General features: G+C 39.5%; 1 protein-coding gene across 2 annotated transcripts; it reads left to right on the plus strand.

Annotated features, from left to right (window-relative positions):
• The first annotated feature begins 9,985 nt into the window (after positions 1–9,985).
• Positions 9,986–17,176, plus strand: C14H18orf21 (chromosome 14 C18orf21 homolog). Of its 2 annotated transcripts, XM_059894087.1 has the most exons (5): positions 9,986–10,123; positions 10,208–10,230; positions 12,478–12,677; positions 14,256–14,455; positions 16,758–17,176. In XM_059894087.1, exons 1-5 carry the CDS (start codon positions 10,047–10,049, stop codon positions 16,909–16,911), a joined length of 654 nt encoding a protein of 217 aa, XP_059750070.1. In that variant the 5' UTR covers positions 9,986–10,046; the 3' UTR covers positions 16,912–17,176. The 2 variants fall into 2 exon arrangements, with proteins under 2 accessions (XP_059750070.1, XP_059750071.1); XM_059894088.1 differs by lacking the exon at positions 14,256–14,455.
• The last annotated feature ends 610 nt before the right edge of the window (positions 17,177–17,786 follow it).

The following is a 17,786-nucleotide window of genomic DNA, read 5'->3' on the forward strand; positions in this document are numbered from 1 at the left end:
ACAGGCTCAGTAGTTGTGGCTCACAGGCTCAGTAGTTGTGGCTCGTGGGATCTAGAGTGCAGGCTCAGTAGTTGTGGCACATGGGCTTAGTTGCTCCACGGCATGTGGGATCTTCCCTGACCAGGTTTGAACCTGTGTCCCCTTCATTGGCAGGTAGACTCTTAACCACTGCGCCACCAGGAAAGTCCCAATTTCATTACTTGTAATTGGTCTGTTCAGATTTTCAATTTCTTCCTGATTCAGTCTTGGAAGATTGTATGTTTCTAGGAATTTAGCTTTCTTCTTGATTGTCCAATTTGTTGGCATGTAATTGCTTATAGTAGTCCCATGATTCTTTGTATTTCTGTAGTATCAGTTGTAACAGTTCTGAATCTATTTAAGCCCTCTCTCTCTCTCTCTTTTGATAAGTGTGGCTAAAAGTTTATCTTTATTTTTTAATTTTTTCAAAGAACCAGCTCTTAGTTTCATATATCTTTTCTATTATTTTTTAGTCTCTATTTCTGATCTTCATTATTGCTTTCATTCTACTAATTTTGCAGCTTTGTTTCTTCTTTTTCTATTCCTTTAGGTGTAAAGTCCAGTTGTTTATTCGATATTTTTCTTGTTTCTTGAGGTAGGTCTGTATCACTAGGAACTTCCATCTGAGAACTGCTTTTGCTGTGTCCCATAGATTTTGGAAAAGTGTGTTTCCATTTTTATTTATCACAAGGTATTTTTTATTTCCCCTTTGATTTCTTCATTGATTCATTGGTTGCTTAGCAGCATGTTATTTAGTCTCCACATATTTGTGGGTTTTACAGTTTTCTTCTTGTAATTGATTTCCAGTTTGATATCATTGTGGTCAGAAAAGATGCTTGATATGATTTCAATCTTCTTAAATTTTTTGAGATTTGTTTTGTGGCCTAACATGTGTTCTATCCTGGAGAACATTTCATGTGCACTTGAAAAGAATGTGTATTCAGCAGTTTTGGAATGGAATGTTCTGTATATTCCATCTAGTATAATGTGTCATTTAAGGACAATTTTCCTTATTGGATGAGTAGATGATCTCTCCATTGATGTAAGTGAGGTGTTAAAACTCCCTTACTATTATTGTATTATTGTCAATTTCTCTCTTTATGTTTGTTAATATCTGCTGTATATATTTAGGTGCTCCTGTCTTAGGTGCATATATGTTTACAAATATTATATCCCCTTCTTGTATTGATCCTTTATTATTATATAATGTCCTTCTTTGTCTTTTATTGTAGGCTTTGTTTTAAAGTCTACCTTGTCTGAAATGAGTATTGCTACCCCAACTTTCTGTTCATTTCCATTTGCATGGAATATCTTTTTCCAACTCCTCACTTTCAGTCTCTGTGTGTCTTTAAATGTGAAGAGAGTCTCTTGTAGGGAGCATATAGATGGGTCTTCTTTTTTTATTCATTCAGCCACCCTATGTCTTTTGATTGGAACATTCAGTCCATTTACATTTAAAGTGATTATTGATAGGCGTGTACTTTTTGCCATCTTGTTAACTGTTTTCTGGTAGTTTTTGTAGTTCTTCCCTGTTATTTTCTTCTCTTGGTCTCTTCCCTTTCTATTTGATGGTTTTCTTTATTGTTATTTTTGGGTTCCTGTCTCTTCATTTTTGTGTATCTATTGTAGGTTTTTGGTTTGTGGTTACCATGAAGTTCCTAAATACTGACTTATACGTATAGTTGTTTATTTTAAGCTGATAGTCCTTAACTTTGAATGCATTCTAAAAGCACCTAAAGTTTTACTCCATCACCGCCACAATGTTTTGTGTTCTTGATATCTTATTTTATATCTTTTAATTTTGAGTATCCCTTAACTACTTACTGTAGTTATAGTTGATTTTAGTACTTTTGTCATTTAACCTTCAAACTAGCTTTTTAAGTGGCTGGTCCATTTCCTTTACTGTATACTTGCCTTTACCAGTGAGATTTTTTCTTTCATATATTTTCTTTTTTTTTAACATCTTTATTGTAATATAATTCATATATTTTCTTATTTCTACTTATGGCCTTGTCTTTTTTACTTAAAGAAGACCCTTTAACAAATAGCTTAAAAATACAACTTACCAAAACTAACACAAAAAGTAGAATATCTGAGTAACTTTATATTTATTAATGAAATTGAATTTATTACCAAAAACTCTCAGAGAAAACCTAAGCCTAAGATGGTTTCACTAGTAAATTCTATCAAACATTTAAGGAAGAAATAATATCAATCTTAAACTCTTTCAGAACACAAAGGATAAAGGCACACTTTCCAACTTGTTTTATGAGATCAGCATAACCCTGATACCAAAGACCTTATAAGATATGAATACAAAAATTATTCACAAAATATCAGTAAATCAAATAAATACATAAATCCGTCATGAAAAAGTACGGTTTAATCCTAGGAATACAAAGTTTGTTTAGCATTCAGAGACCAATCAGTGTAACCCACTATATTTAGGTAATAAAGAAAAACATATGACTATCTCAACTGATGCAAAGAAAGCATCTGACAAAATTCAATACCTATTCATTATGAAAAAAAATGTTTTTAACTCTCAGTAAACTGGGAACAAAAGAGAGTTTGTTTAATTCAATTGCAGGTATCTGTGAAAAACCTACAACTAATTAATTCTTAATGGTGAAACACTAAACACATTTTCCCTAATAATAGAAAGAAAGTAAGGTTTTCTGCTCTTGCCAATTCTATTGTATTGGAGGTCTTTGCCAGTTCAATAAGGGAAGAAAAAGAAACAGAAGGCACGTAGATTGAAAAAGAAGAACTATATATACCCCTATTTGCAGGTGGCATGATCATTTGTATAGAAAATCCTAAGGAATCAACTATAGGAACAAACCTTCTAGATCTAATACATGAGTTTAACTAGGTTACTCGTAAACTAATGCGTGAGCTTAACTAAGTCAATATATTAAAATCAATAGTATGTCTATATTGGGAAAGTGGAATTAAAAAATAATCTTGGGGACTTCCCTGGTGGTCCAGTGGCTAAGACTCTGTGCTCCCAATGCAGGGGGCCCGGGTTGAATCCCTGGTCAGGGAACTAGATCCCACATGCTGCAACTAAAGATCCCACATGTCACAATGAAGATCCCACATGCTGCAATGAAGATCCAGCGTGCTGCAATGAAGATCCAGCATGCCACAACTAAGACCCTGTGCAGCCAAATAAATGAGTAAATAAATAAATAAATAAATAATAAAAAAATAATCTCATTTACAATACCGTCAAAAGCATAAAATATTTGGAATGAATTTCATAAAAGACATGTAAGCCCTGTACACTGAAAACAACAAAACATTGCAAAGATAAATTAATGAAAACCTAAATAAATGGAGATATATACTACATTTGTGGATTTAAATTCAACATTTTTTAGATGTCAATTCTCCCCACAATGGTCTCCCTACAATTCAATGTCAATAGGCTCCATTTAGAAATTGGCAGGAAAATTCTAAAATGCATATGGAAAGGCAAAGGATCTGGAATAGCCAAAGTAATCTTGGGAAAGTAGAACAAAGCTGGAGCACTTATACTACCTGACTTCAAGGTTTATTACAGAATTATAGTAATTAAGACAGTATGGTATCTACATAAAGGTAGACAAATAGATCCATACAACAGACTAGAAAGTCCATAAATAGACCCACAGTTAAGTGATCAATTGGTTTTGACAAAGGTGTTAAATAAATTCAATGGCGAAAGGCTAGTCTTTACAACAAATGTTGCTGGAACTACTAACACCCTGCCCTCACACCACACAAAAATTAATTTGAGATGTCTCATTGACCTAAACATAAAAACAAAATTACCAAGCTTTTAGAAGACAATATAGGAGAATATCTTACAATCTGGGGCTAGATGAGCAATAACCATACAAGAAAAATAACAAAAATCAACAAATTAGATTTCATCAAAATTAAAACTTCTGCTCATCAAAAGACACCATTAAGAAAATGGGTAGTCAAGACTTTTATTAAGAATATATAATGGGAAATTCCCTGGTGGTCCAGTGGTTAGGACTCCACACACTCACTGCCAAGGGCCCAGGTTTAATATCTGGTCAGGGAACTAAGATTCCATAAGCTGCATGGTGCAGCAAAATGAAATGAAATAAAATAAAATAAAATAATCTCCTACAATTTGATAATAAAAACAAACACAATTTTTTAAATGCGCAAAAGACTTGAATAGACATTTCACAGTGGAAGTCACACAAATGGCCAATAAGCACATGAAAAAGTGCTCAATATCATTATTCACCAGTCAAGTGAATATTGAAACCAAAAAGAGATATCACTCCATACTATTACAATGGTTCAAAAGTTAAAAGACTGACAACACCAAATATTAGCAAAAATGTGGAGCAACTGGAACTCTCATACACTCTTGATGAGAATCCAAAGTGGTCCAAATACCTTGGGAAAATATTTGCCCATTTCTTATAAAGTTAAACATGCTCATTTGACCAAGAAATTCTACTCTTATTCACCCAAGAAAAGTGAAAATATAGGTTACAAAAAGACTTGTGTAAGAAGGTTAATCACAGCTCTATTTAAAATAGACAAAAACTGGAAACAGTCCAAATGTTCATCAACAGGTGAATGAATAAACAAAATGTAGTATAACCATAAAATGGAATGCCACCCAGCAATAAAAACTGTAAAAGAAGTACATACTATTTCAATCCATTAATGTGAAGTTCTAGAAAGTCATAACTAATTTATGTGAAAAGTGTATATCATATGATTCCATTTGTATGAAATTCTGGACAGGTGAAACTAATATATGATAGAAGAAAAAGAAGAAGAAGAAGAAGAAGGAGGGGGAAGAGGAGGAGGGGGAGGGGGAGGAGGAGAGAAGGAGGAAGGAGAAGAAAAGTGGTGCCTCTTTGAGGGGCAGGTGACTGGGAAAGATCACTACGGGGACTTATGGGATGAGGAAAATCTTGATAGAGTGTGGTTCTTCTTCCAGGGGGTTGGAAATGTGCTATATCTTGATAGGAGTATACTCACTTTTTAAATTGTACATTTAAGATTTGTACATTTTGGGGCTTCCCTGGTGGCGCAGTGGTTGAGAATCTGCCTGCCAATGCAGGGGACACGGGTTCGAGCCCTGGTCTGGGAAGATCCCACATGCTGCGGAGCAACTAGGCCCGTGAGCCACAACTACTGAGCCTGCGCGTCTGGAGCCTGTGCTCCGCAACAAGAGAGGCCGCGATAGTGAGAGGCCTGCGCACCGCGATGAAGAGTGGCCCCCGCTTGCCGCAGCTGGAGAAAGCCCTCGCACAGAAACGAAGACCAAACACAGCCAAAAATAAATAAATAAAGAATTTTAAAAAAAGATTTGTACATTTCAACATAGGTACATTTTTCCTTAAAAATATTTACAATTGTTATTATAATTGAAGGGGAGTAGGGAGAGTTAGAGATGAAACAAGAATGCCAGGATGCTGAGAGTTGCTGTGTGATGTATATGTGAAGGTTCATTATATTATGGTGATTATTTTGTATATGTTTGAGATTTTTCATAATAAAAAGTTTAAAATAAATAAATAAACATAACAAATTCACTGCCAACAACTGTCAACTCATGGCCAATCTAGTTTTATTTTCAACCCCTTCAATTTCCTTTCCTTCCAGTATGATTTTGCAGCTCCTTATTGAGCCCCTGCTCTGTTGCCAGGCCCTGGGCTGGGGTCCACGTAAAGAGCAACAAAAAGGACAGACCAAGTCCTGCTGCCAAGGCATTCAGGAGGAGAACAGGTAAACCATGAATGAATAAGGCAATTTCAGATAGTGAGGTTACTATGACAACAATAAAAACTAGTTATGGCAGAGAGTGACTTGGTGGGTGGGCCAGGAGCAGTTCTTTATTGGGTGGTCAAGGAATGCCTCTCTGAGAGAGTGATATTTGAGCCAAGATTGAATGAGGAGGAAAAGTAGCCACGGAAAGGATCCTCATTCAAAGCCAAGGCCCTGGGGTGGGTCTGAGCTGGATATGTTGAGTGACAGAGAGAAGGCTGGCAAGGCAGGAGCAGTATGAGTATAGGTAGGTGAGACAAGGTGAGGTCTGCTGTGGGGCAGTGACCAGCCACACGGGGCCCTAGAGAGCAGGGCGAGGAGTTTGTGTTCCAAGCGCAATGAGGAGCTTGCAGAGGACACTCCATGTCCCCCCAAATGATTTACATTTTAAGAATGCCACTTTGTCTGCCCTGTGAAGAATGGACTGGGAGAAAGGAAGCAGGAAAAGAATGTAGGGGCCAAGGTAGGGATGCAGGCAAAAGAAGAGAGGATGGCCAAGGTGTGAGAAGAAGTGGGCAGAGTCGTGATTTGCCTCTGATTGGGAGCCCGCAGAGCCTGTGGGTGGAGTGGCTACAAGGGGTGGGAAGAAGAAGCAGCAATGGCTCTTTGGTGGGGGAAGCCAAGGGTGCTATCTGGGCCCCACGGTGCCTGAGAAAACAAGTTGTGATGCAAGCAGTGGTGCTGACGAGGCATCTGGATGTAGGAGTGCAGTGTTCAGAGCAGATAGAAGGAAATAGGTGAAGGAAAGTGTGCTGGGGGCCAGGGGAGTATGTACACATGTGCATACAGTGCGTTTCTTCTCATCTGCTTTACCGGCTAGTGAAACACATAAAAAATCTAGAAGCAGATGCAACTTTATTTTTAAAAAAACTTATATAGATAAACTGACATTTCACCTATGCCACGGGGTTGTGAGGATGACGTGAATTAATATAAGTAAGACGCTTTAAAAAGTGCCTGGCACATATGCAGTGTTCAGTGCATATTTTTTTAAACTTCAATTCCAGCAGAAAAAGACTAGGTTAGCTAGTAAGGGATCTTTGCATAACTTGCTGTCCATCTGGAAAAAATTCCAGTTATATGTTCTACCTCATACTTAAGTGTAAATATGGTTTAAAGATGTATATGGAAGAGGGACTTCCCTGGTGGCGCAGTGGTTGAGAATCCACCTGCCAATGCAGGGTACACGGGTTCAAGCCCTGGTCCAGGAGGATCCCACATGTCGCGGAGCAACTAAGCCCCACGACTACTGAGCCTGTGCTCTAGAGGCCATGAGCCACAACTACTGAGCCCACGGGCCACAACTACTGAGGCCTGTGCACCTAGAACCCGTGCTCAGCAACAAGAGAAGCCACCACATTGAGAAGACCGTGCACTGCAACGAAGAGTAGCCCCTGCTCGCCGCAACTAGAGAAAGCCCACACACAGTAACAAAGACCCAACACAGCCAAAAATAAATAAATAAATAAATAAATAAAATTTATTTAAAAATAAAGATGTATATGGAAGAAACCAAACTAGAAAAGTATGAGAAAAACATTTGAATGAATAGTCAGTTGTCTAGCTAGCTTCAGCATAAACGAGGCCCTTTAACACTATACAGAAAACCCAGACCCAATCATGCAGATTTTGACCACATACAAAATCTTGTGTGGCAAAAATGCTATAAACCTTGCCAAGGATAAGAGTTAAGTAAGGAAACATTGCGTCATAAATGACAAGCAGAGGATGAATTTCACCAAAATACAAAGATTCCTAGAAATTGATAAACAACCCAGTGAAGATTTCTTTTCACAAAAGAAAATGCAAACCATCAAGAAATAAATGAAAAGAGGCTTTATCTCACTGGTATTTAAGTGAACAAATGACCTTCGCCTTTTCACTCATCCAATTTGACCCAGCTCTTTCAGATATTGATGCTGGGAGTGTGAATTGCTACAACCTTTTTTGGATGATCTAGCAAATTAAAATATGGATATCATTCCACTCAGTAATTTCTCTTTTAGGAATTCAGACAAAATAAATAAAAAGCATTAGCATATACAAGATATTTGCTGGTGTACTAGTTGAACTAGCAAAGCACTGAAAAAAAATTGAATGTTCATCAATAGGAAAATGGTTAAATTATGGTTCATTACATTTTGTAATATCGTCAGCTATTAAAAAGTACATGTGGGCTTCCCTGGTGGCGCAGTGGTTGAGAATCTGCCTGCCAATGCAGCGGACACAGGTTCGAGCCCTGGTCTGGGAAGATCCCACATGCCGCGGAGCAACTAGGCCCGTGCGCCACAACTACTGAGCCTGTGCGTCTGGAGCCTGTGCTCCGCAACAAGAGAGGCTGCGATAGTGAGAGGCCCACGCACCGCGATGAAGAGTGGCCCCCACTTGCCACAACTAGAGAAAGCCCTCGCACAGAAACGAAGACCCAACACAGCTAAAAATAAAATAAATAAATTTATAAAAAAACAAAACAAAACAACAAAAACTGTAAGTTTAAAAAAAAAAAAGTACATATGAGAACTGTATATACTGGAGAGATGTTTGTGGCCTGTTGTTAAGGAAAAAGGCAAGTTATGTAGTAAAGGACTAACATTCTATTTTTGTTTTTTGTATATGTCTTGGTTTTTTGTTGTTGTTGTTTGTGTGGTGATGGCGATTGGGGATATTTATACATTCATACAAGTGCTTACATGTGTAAGGTCATAGAAGGAGAAGAGACCCAACTGCTAATGTTGATCACCTCACAGAAGCAGGATGGAAAGGTGGGAAGAGCAGACGTAATAACTTTTCTTCTGAAAAATTAAAATATGTCTATACAGCGGTAAATATATAGTTTCTCTTTACAAACTTTTGCATCATTTGACTCCTTCATGAACTTAAAAATGAAGGATAAATAAGGGTCTAGTATCCAGAATATATTTTTTAAAAACTCTAACAACTCAACAACAAAAGGCAAATAATCCAATTTAAACATGGGCAAAGAAGTGGAACAGACATTTTTTCAAAGATATACAAATTGCCAACAACACATGAAAAGATGCTTAACATCATTAGCCATTAGACAAATGCAAATCAAAACCACAAAGAGATGCTACTTCACACTTACTAGGATGGTTAGAATTTTTTTTAAAAAACCCAGAAAATGAGTGTTGGTGAGGATGTGGAGAAACTGGAATCCTTGTTAAAAATGGAATTACAGTATGACCCAGAATTTCACTGCTAGGTATAAATCCAAAAGAATAGAAAACAGATACAGTAGCAAATACATGTTCAAGATCATAGCAGCATTATTCACAATAGCCAAAAGGTAGAAACAACTCACAGGTCTATCAACGGATGAATGGATAAACAATACATGGTACATACATACAACATAATATTACTCAGCCATAAAAAGGAATGAAGTTCTGATATATGCTGCAAAGTGGATGAACCTCAAAAACATTATACTAAATGGAAGAAGCCTCACACAAGAGATTTCATGTATGATTCCATTTATATGATATGTCCAGAATAGGTAAATCCATAGAGACAAAAAGCAGACTAGTGGTTGCCAGGGGCTGAGAGGGAGGGAAGAATGGGGAGTAACTGCTAATGGGGTACCGGTAGGCTGATAGAAATGTTTCCAAACTAGTAACAGTGGTGTTTGCACAACACTGCAATTGTACTAAACATCGCTGAGTCGTTCACCTAAAATTGGTTAACGTTATGTCATGTGAATTTCAGTTGAAGGAAGGGAAGGAAGGAAGGAAGCTCGAGGCCTCGCTTCTCCCAGCTGCCCCGCTGCGGACCGCGCTTCCGGCCGCCGCGGCCCAAGTCAGTACCCCAGCCCGCAAATTTAGAGGGCGACGGGGGCTGATGAAATGACAACAGGGGTATGGTAAAGGAGGCTACCAGACAAAGACGGAGAGGCGGGCGGCACCCTCGGCTCCTGACGCTGCCACCCCTGCCCAGTCAAGCTGCTCCGCCCAGACTATCGTCTGAGGTGATCGCCACCTTGCCCGCGGGGACGGGGCGGGACCCGGGGGCGGGGCCAACGGCGCGGGGAGGGCCGCCTGCGCGCCGGACCGGACGCGAAGGTACCGGAACCCTTGAGCTGAGGGCACCTGTTTCCGGAGGGAGCTCTTATCCCGACGTCAAAGTCCGCCACGTTGGGAAGCCGGTTTCCGGAGTCTTTTTTGTCCCCGGGTCTCAGCGGTGTGGAGGTGGCGGTGGCTATGAGGCAGAAGCACTACCTTGAGGCTGCGGCGCGGAAACTACAAGATAGCTGCCCGGGCCAGGCCCGCTATCTCCTGTAAGAGAGGGAGGGAGGGGGAGCGGGAGGCTAGCCGCTAGGGGGTGTTTCCTCATCCCTTATGAGTCTCTTTCTCTTTTGCAGCTGGGCCTACAGTTCGTCACACGGTAGGGAGGACGCCCGTTGGTTGTGGGTCAGGCTGTCGTCGCCCCGCCCGCCTTCATTCCCCACAACGCTCAGGATGATCCAAAAAATCGGATCGACCCACTGCCATAATAAACCCCCTCTAGAGGCTTCTCAGTTTCGTAAAAAATCCAAATTCCTTAACGTGCCTTATCTTGCCTGACCTGTTAGCGGCGTTTGACGCATTGATCAGTCTACTCGAAATAGTTTCCTCACTTGGCTTCCGGACCATCACAAAGTTCACCTTCTACCTCTTTAGCCAGTACTTCTGTTTTGCTGGTTTCTCTTAATTTCCCCAACTTACAAATGTTGGAGTGTCCCAGGACTCATCCCTTGGACGTCTTTTCTAGCTACACTCAATTCCTTGGTGACAGTTTTTCATCTACTCTCATGGCCTTTAAATTCTGCATACTGAGGACTTGCAAATTTATATCCCCAGTCCAGACCACTCCCCCGAATCCTAGACTCATCCAGATACGCTGACAACTTTTTTTGAAATTATGTTAGGCGAAAATTCAAGCTTTATCCCCCAACACGACAACCCGCCTCCTCCAGTTATTCCTATTTCAGTAAACGGTAACCCCATCCTTAAGAATTAGCCCAAAAACCTAGGAGCCACTCTTGACTCACTAACAGCCTTCCTCCCCAAGCCAGTAGGCCAGCAAATCCCATTGGCTTTAAAATATATCCACTATCTAGCCACTTCTTTCCACATCCAACTTACCACCCTGGTCCAAGCCATCAGTTTCTCTCCTGGATTATTGGCAATAGCTCCCATGCATTTCTACAGTCCAGTCTCAATCCAGCAGCCAACGTGAGCCTAATAGAAACCTAAGCTAGACCATGTCACTTCTCTGCTACCAACTCTGAAATAACTGCCCATCTCAGAGTAAAAGTGAAAATCTTTTAAAGGGACTTCATGGCCCTATGTCATAGGTCTGCATTACCTCTCTGACCTGCTCTCCCTTTTGTTCACTGAACTCCAACCACTGCCAGGCCCCTGTGCTGTTTCACGGCCTTTGCACCTGCCCTTCCTTCTACCTGGAAATCTTACCTCACATATGTCCTTGGATTCTTCCCTCACTTCCTGCTGGTCTCTTGCAAATGTCACCCCACAAAGCCTTCCCTGGCTGCCCTATTTAAGATTATAGCAGCTCCATCGCTACGCCCCATTCCCCTCTTCCTGTATTTCTTTTTTCTCCCCAGCACTTAACATTTGGCATTGTTGTATTCATTGTCTCTCTGCATGAATTGTCCTTTGTTCACTGTGGTATTTCCCACACCCTGAACAGTGCCTGGCACTTAACTGTCACTCAGTAATTATGAATGCATTTTACATTTGGCAGAGCTGAGTTACGAACATGGTCTTTAGCTTTACACAGGGCTCACCAATAAATATTTATTGAATAACAGATAGTGTGCCCACCTTCCTTTTCAGCAGCATCACCTTCACACCTCACCTTTCCCTAAATAACCACGCTTGCTTTTTCACTGTACTTGTACCTGAAAGCCCATTACCAATAATAGATGCCATTTCGAAATACAGATAAGAGTTTACAGTCACCTGTGATGACTTGTCAAGCCTGTTTGAAGTGTTTCTGGCTAGTCTATGCAGAGTTTAATAATTTTCAGGGCATTTTAATCATATTCTGTTGCAGTTTTTACCAATCTTATCTTTATTTGCTTAGGGCTCCCCAAGAGCCTGAGTTCTATAAAGATAGCAACTCCTTTACTTCCATATTTATGTCTCCACAGCCTAGCCTGGTAGACGGTCAGTGAATGCTTTCTTGATTGCATAAAGGTCCTGGGGCAAGTCTGTTGTCCTGTTACCTTGTACTGCAGACAAAGCCCAGCTCACAATCACAAAATTGTGCTAATTGTTTAAAAACGAAAAGTCACAGTATAATTTGTTATTTTGTGATAAATGTGTTTGTAAAATTGCTGAGACATACAGCCTTTTTTACTTGGTAGCAAGTAAAGAACAATGTAGCAAAGGGTGGGGACTTACCTATCTGTTGCTAAAAGGAGTGAATGGATAGAATTATAGTGTTTTGTAAAATAAATTATTGCTGATTTATCTTTTTGTAAATTCTCATATTTTGAGTTTGCTTAAGGAAAATGTATATTTGCTTGTATTAAATAATATACTCTTTTGCATTTATAATATTGATAGTTTGCAGTAACAAAATATTCTGTTTGCTGACTCGTGAGTTTCATTTGTATAATTTTAGATGATAAAAGCACTTTTGAAGGAGCATGTCCATACTGTTTCCAGTTGCTGGTTCAGGATAAGTCTCGAGTACGTCTCAAACCCAAACCCAAACTGACACCCAAAATACAGAAACTTCTTAATCGAGAAGCAAGAAATTATACACTCAGTTTTAAAGAAGCAAAAATTTTGAAAAAGTACAAAGACTCCAAAAGTGTATTGGTAAGATTTCAATTCCAGTATGTATAAATAAACCAGAATTTTCTTTTCTTTCACTTAAGATGAGGTTAAGAATTAGCCTGAATATAACTCAGAGGTTTGTAGTAGTATATTTAGATTGTCAAAATATATACATAGGATTTCTTTCTAGTGATTACTGTGTCATCAAGAGTACAGCTTATTTTTGTTTTTCACAATTACCTAAAACCAAACATCATGAACTCTCAATTGCCCAGATCTTATTGCTGAGCACAATTATTTTCACAAAGTTGAGAATTTCTTGAGCTCACCAGTGTGACTTCACCTGAACTGCAGTCACCACTAAATTATTTTTTCAGCTAATGGTTCTTTTCTTCGAACAGCAGTATGTATTAGGTATACATAAGGCTCTTGCCTTATGTATTAGGTACCAGTGTTACTTCTTCAGTCACCTCGGCTCCATGTCAGAGTATGTATTTAAGTTTATGCCCAACAAAGGTAAGTGCATCTTATGTTCATTCATCAAACATTTACTGAGGATCTATCTTATGCCAGACAGTGCTGTGTATTGGGGATGTTAAGTGCAATAAAACAACCAAAAGCAAATTACTCTGGTTTACTATATAGAGACCAGTATCAGATACACTTTATCTGCATGTTCTGTGTTAACATTTATTAACTATTCGAGTGCCTGCTTACTACCAGGCACTGTGCTGGGCATTCTGGACATTATGAGAGATATGTCTGGCCCAAGACTACAGTCGGTAATGACTTAGATTGGAACTGCCATATTTAGGAGTTTACCATAATTGGACAGGTAAATGAATTTTGCTTTGTCATAAAATTGTTTGTATAAAGCATAGAACAACTTAAATAGACCTCTGTAAATGCATTTTTACCTGCTCATGAACATCAGAGTACTTCTCAGCTAAACTAGTTTCTGTTAATTTTGTTGAGGCCTGGGCTGAATCCTGTGCCATGTGAGTCAGATATATAGACGAAAAGCATTTAGCTATAAAATGAACCATGTCTTGAAAAATGAATCCTGAAAAGAAAGTCAACCTCTATCGCTAATGAAGTGAAGAAGTATGAGAATGTGAGGATTCATTTGATTGGTTTTATAAATTGCTTTAGACCTGTATTTACAGAATCACTAAAGGTTTGAAGGAGTCAATTAAATTTTCAGTGATATTTTGCTATGTTTTATTGGGAAAAGCCTTGGAGTTTGTCTGCAAAAAAATGCTAAATGTCTACTATTATAAAGAACAACTTTCCAGATGTTAAGGGATATCATTCCCAGTCTCCTCCATTCCCCCCCGAACACGGTTTTACATTGAGAAAGTAAAGACTTTATCATCTTTAAAAAGGTGTTTTAAATTATATACAAATGTTTAGCCATTAACTTTTTATTGAAGATTTTCTTTTAAATTTGTGTCTTATCTGATTCCTGCTGCTAGTTTACAAGCTTGCTGAGGGCAGCCTTTGTTACTCACCCTGTAGTACCTGGTTTAGTCCCTTATGTATATGAATTTAATGAGCATGCAGTTTATTGGATTAAATTATAAGAGAAATCAGACCCACTATTTCTTCTTTTTATGGCAGTTGATTACTTGTAAAACATGCAACAGAGCAGTTAAACATCATGGTAAAAGTAGAAGCTTTCTATCAACATTGAAGAGCAATCCTACCACTCCTGCGAGTAAACTCAGCCTAAAGACCCCAGAGAGAAAGACTCTAAGTTCTGCAAAGCTAAATCATGATATGTCTGGTTCCAAAGCCAAGAGCCCAGCATTGATTTTCAGGTATCTTAATCCATTAAGCTATTTAAATTACCAGTGTTAACCCATGAGTTCTAATTTCTCTGTTAATACACTCCCTGAAATTGCCATGCAGTTGAGGAAGTCATCACTGCACTGACTTCCAGGTGTGTTCCTCTACTTCCAGTCTCTCCCTGGGCCTGTTCCCAGCTGCCTAGTAAATATATCCACTTCCCACCCCTACATGTCCCCACAGGTAACTACTCAAACTTGCCCATCCTCCTAAGTTCCTTATTCTGTAAATGAACATGCCCTTCTAGACATTCTGACCTGAAATGGTGAGTATAGTTGACAATCCTACTCCCTCAGTCTTGGTTCAGTTAATCACCAGTTTCTATCCATCCTGCTTCCAAGGTGTCTGCAGCTATTCTTTCCTTTTTCTCCCTGCTGCTGCTATCTGTTCAGGTCATTATTCACTCTTTGCCAGGACTACTACAATAATTCCCTGAGTCTTCCTGCTCCTAGTTTCAAGCCCTTCTAGTCTGATATTTTTTATTTTTATTTTTTATAAATTTATTTATTTATTTCCTTATCTTTCACTGCATTGGGTCTTCGTTGCTGCATGCAGGCTTTCTCTAGTTTTGGCAAGCAGGGACTACTCTTCGTTGTGGTGCATGGGCTTCTCCTTGCAGTGGCTTCTCTTGTTGTGGAGCATGGGCTCTAGGCTTACGGGGTTGCTTCTCTTGTTGCGGAGCACAGGTGCTGGGCGTGAGGGCTTCAGTAGTTGTGGCACGTGGGCTCAGTAGTTGTGGCTCATGGGCTGTAGAGTGCAGGCTCAGTAGTTGTGGCATGTGGGCTCAGTAGTTGTGGCGCACAGGCTTAGTTGCTCCACGGCATGTGGGATCTTCCTGGACCAGGGCACAAATCTGTGACCCCTGCATTGGCAGGTGGATTCTTAACCACCATGCCACCAGGAAGTCCGAGTCTGATATTTTTTAAAAGCACAGTTCTGATTAGAAGCTTTAGCACCTCAGTCTGTAGCATATGGAACAAATACTCCAGCATGGATTTCCAGCCCCCACTACCTGGCACCAATCTGTCTGCCTCTCTTACTTGTCTTAATTCATCTTATGTGTCAGCAAAACTGAACCACTCACAGTTTACTTTCCTGCTCTAAACTTTTGTTCTTGCTGTTTCCTGTATCAGAAATTCCTGTGGAAATCTAACTGAATAGGGATTTGTGAAATGATACTAAGTTAGCTGTGTGACTGGGCACATGTTTTATTTTTAGTAATCCTCAGTACAATATTCACTATGCTAATCAATAAATTTAACTCCATAGAAACTGTGAAAGGAATTTTTAAACAAACATTTTGTTACAAAAGAGTCTGGTAGTTTCTTGAACATCAGTAACAAAATTCAGCAAGGACTGGATTATTTGTTTTTACTGAATTGAGGATTTTTATATTGGGTTTGACATTTAAAATTTCAAGTCCAGTTTTCTGTATATTCCTAATTATTTTGATGTTTGGTACAGTAGGAATTCATCATGGAAGTTTCTACGTTATTGGACACGTGCAGATAAAAGAACATTTGGCATATTTAAAATAATTCAATTCAATTGCATTTAGACCAGACTCCTTCTTAGATATATGCAGGAAAGAGAAAGCTATTTCACATTTATCATGGATGGGGAGTCAGGAGAAGGATGAGACTGACAAACCCCAAATATTGTTTGGGGGGATGAATACAATTAGAAGGAAGGAAATAGAACGAGGCATAAATACACACATACCAGATGGGGAATCATCTATTCAGTTGATATTTTTAGAGGGCCTCCTCTATGCTTGGCACTGTTAAAAAGCACTGGAATATAGAGTTAGTCGTACAAAGTGTCTGCCCCATGGAGCTTATATTGTAGGGGCGAAAATACAATGGAATGGTACCTGTATGTGTAGGTTGATATTCTTCACTTTTGAGAAAGAAGTAGTCTTGAGCTGTGAAGAAAAAATATGTTTTTAAAGTCCTTGCTTAGAACTATCATGAATCTTGGTGTCAGACTTACAAGGAACTCAGACCTGATGATACTTTGCCTTTAGCTTTCTCTTTCAGGTGGTGATAGAAGCTTCCAGAACCACCCATTATACCTCCTAAATGTTGTCTGTAGCCTGTTTAGTGAGGAGATTTTTTAATAAAATGGGAATGACTTTGCTGGGTACAGCCACTGCTCATATATCACCATAATTATGGAAGAGTAGAAAATGATTCTAGTAGCAGGTATCTAGGCTAAGAAGGAAGAACTGTTGTTTGTCAGTATACCTAAGTGTGGCTTTATGTTTCTTTTCAGAACAGCTACATCTGGACAGTCAACACCCATTTGCTCCTCAAAGAATGTGAGCAAAACAAAGAAGCACTTCTCTCAACTAAAAATGTTGCTTAGTCAGAGTGAATCTGAAAAGAATCCAAAGGTGGACTTCAGAAATTTCTTATCTTCTTTGTAAAGGATGGACTATGAAAACAAGAAATGTTTAATGTAATTTCTGAAACTAAAGTTAGTCAGAAAACCTGCTTTTTAAAGAACTTATTTATCCTTAAAATACATGGAAACTAGGGTTCAAGACCAACTTTTCTTGGCTTTCTTCAGTGTTTGTTTATGGAGAAAATACCTCGTTAGAATGAAAAACTGAAACCTGCCTACCTCACCAGGTGATTGTGAGGATCAAAAATTATGAAAGGTCCTTGTAAGTAGTAAAGATATATATGGAATTGAGTGGTTATATTATTATTTTCTCCTCCCTTAAGTTTTCATTATTTATGTCATTTTCTTTCATAAGGAAATTGAGACGTTTATGAGAGGTGTGCTTACTCCTTTCTAGGTGTCTGTAACCTTATTGATAATTCAGAAAAAGTATAAAGTATAATATTTCACAAGTGGCATTTCATTTGCTCTGGTGAAGACTTATTTTTAGGTCCAAAACTTACATCAGAACATAACATGGAGAGGCAGAGTCAAGATGGCGGAGTAGGAGGACACAGAGTTCGCATCTCCTCACAACTAGGGCACCTACCAGATGCTGGTGGGGGACCTCGGCACCCAAGGGTATGGGAGGAACCCCCAAAAGACAAGGTAGAACATGGGAGGGGGAGCGAGGGGGGAGGAGAAGTGGAGGTGGAATGGGACTGGCACCCCTGAGGGGTGGCGGTAGGGAAGGGGTTCCCATGCCTCGAGAGGCCCACTCACTGCAAGGGGATCAACAGGGATGGGGAGAGACCCTCGGGGGTTCAGAGGATTGGAAGGGAGCACAGCTAGCATTTCCCCTGCCCACTTGGGCCCCAGGGAGCCTGCTGGGGTCACGGGCCTGGTCCTCAACCCTCT

This window comes from Balaenoptera ricei, chromosome 14, assembly GCF_028023285.1.
Source record: "Balaenoptera ricei isolate mBalRic1 chromosome 14, mBalRic1.hap2, whole genome shotgun sequence".
In the NCBI taxonomy this organism is placed as follows: Eukaryota; Metazoa; Chordata; class Mammalia; order Artiodactyla; family Balaenopteridae; genus Balaenoptera; species Balaenoptera ricei.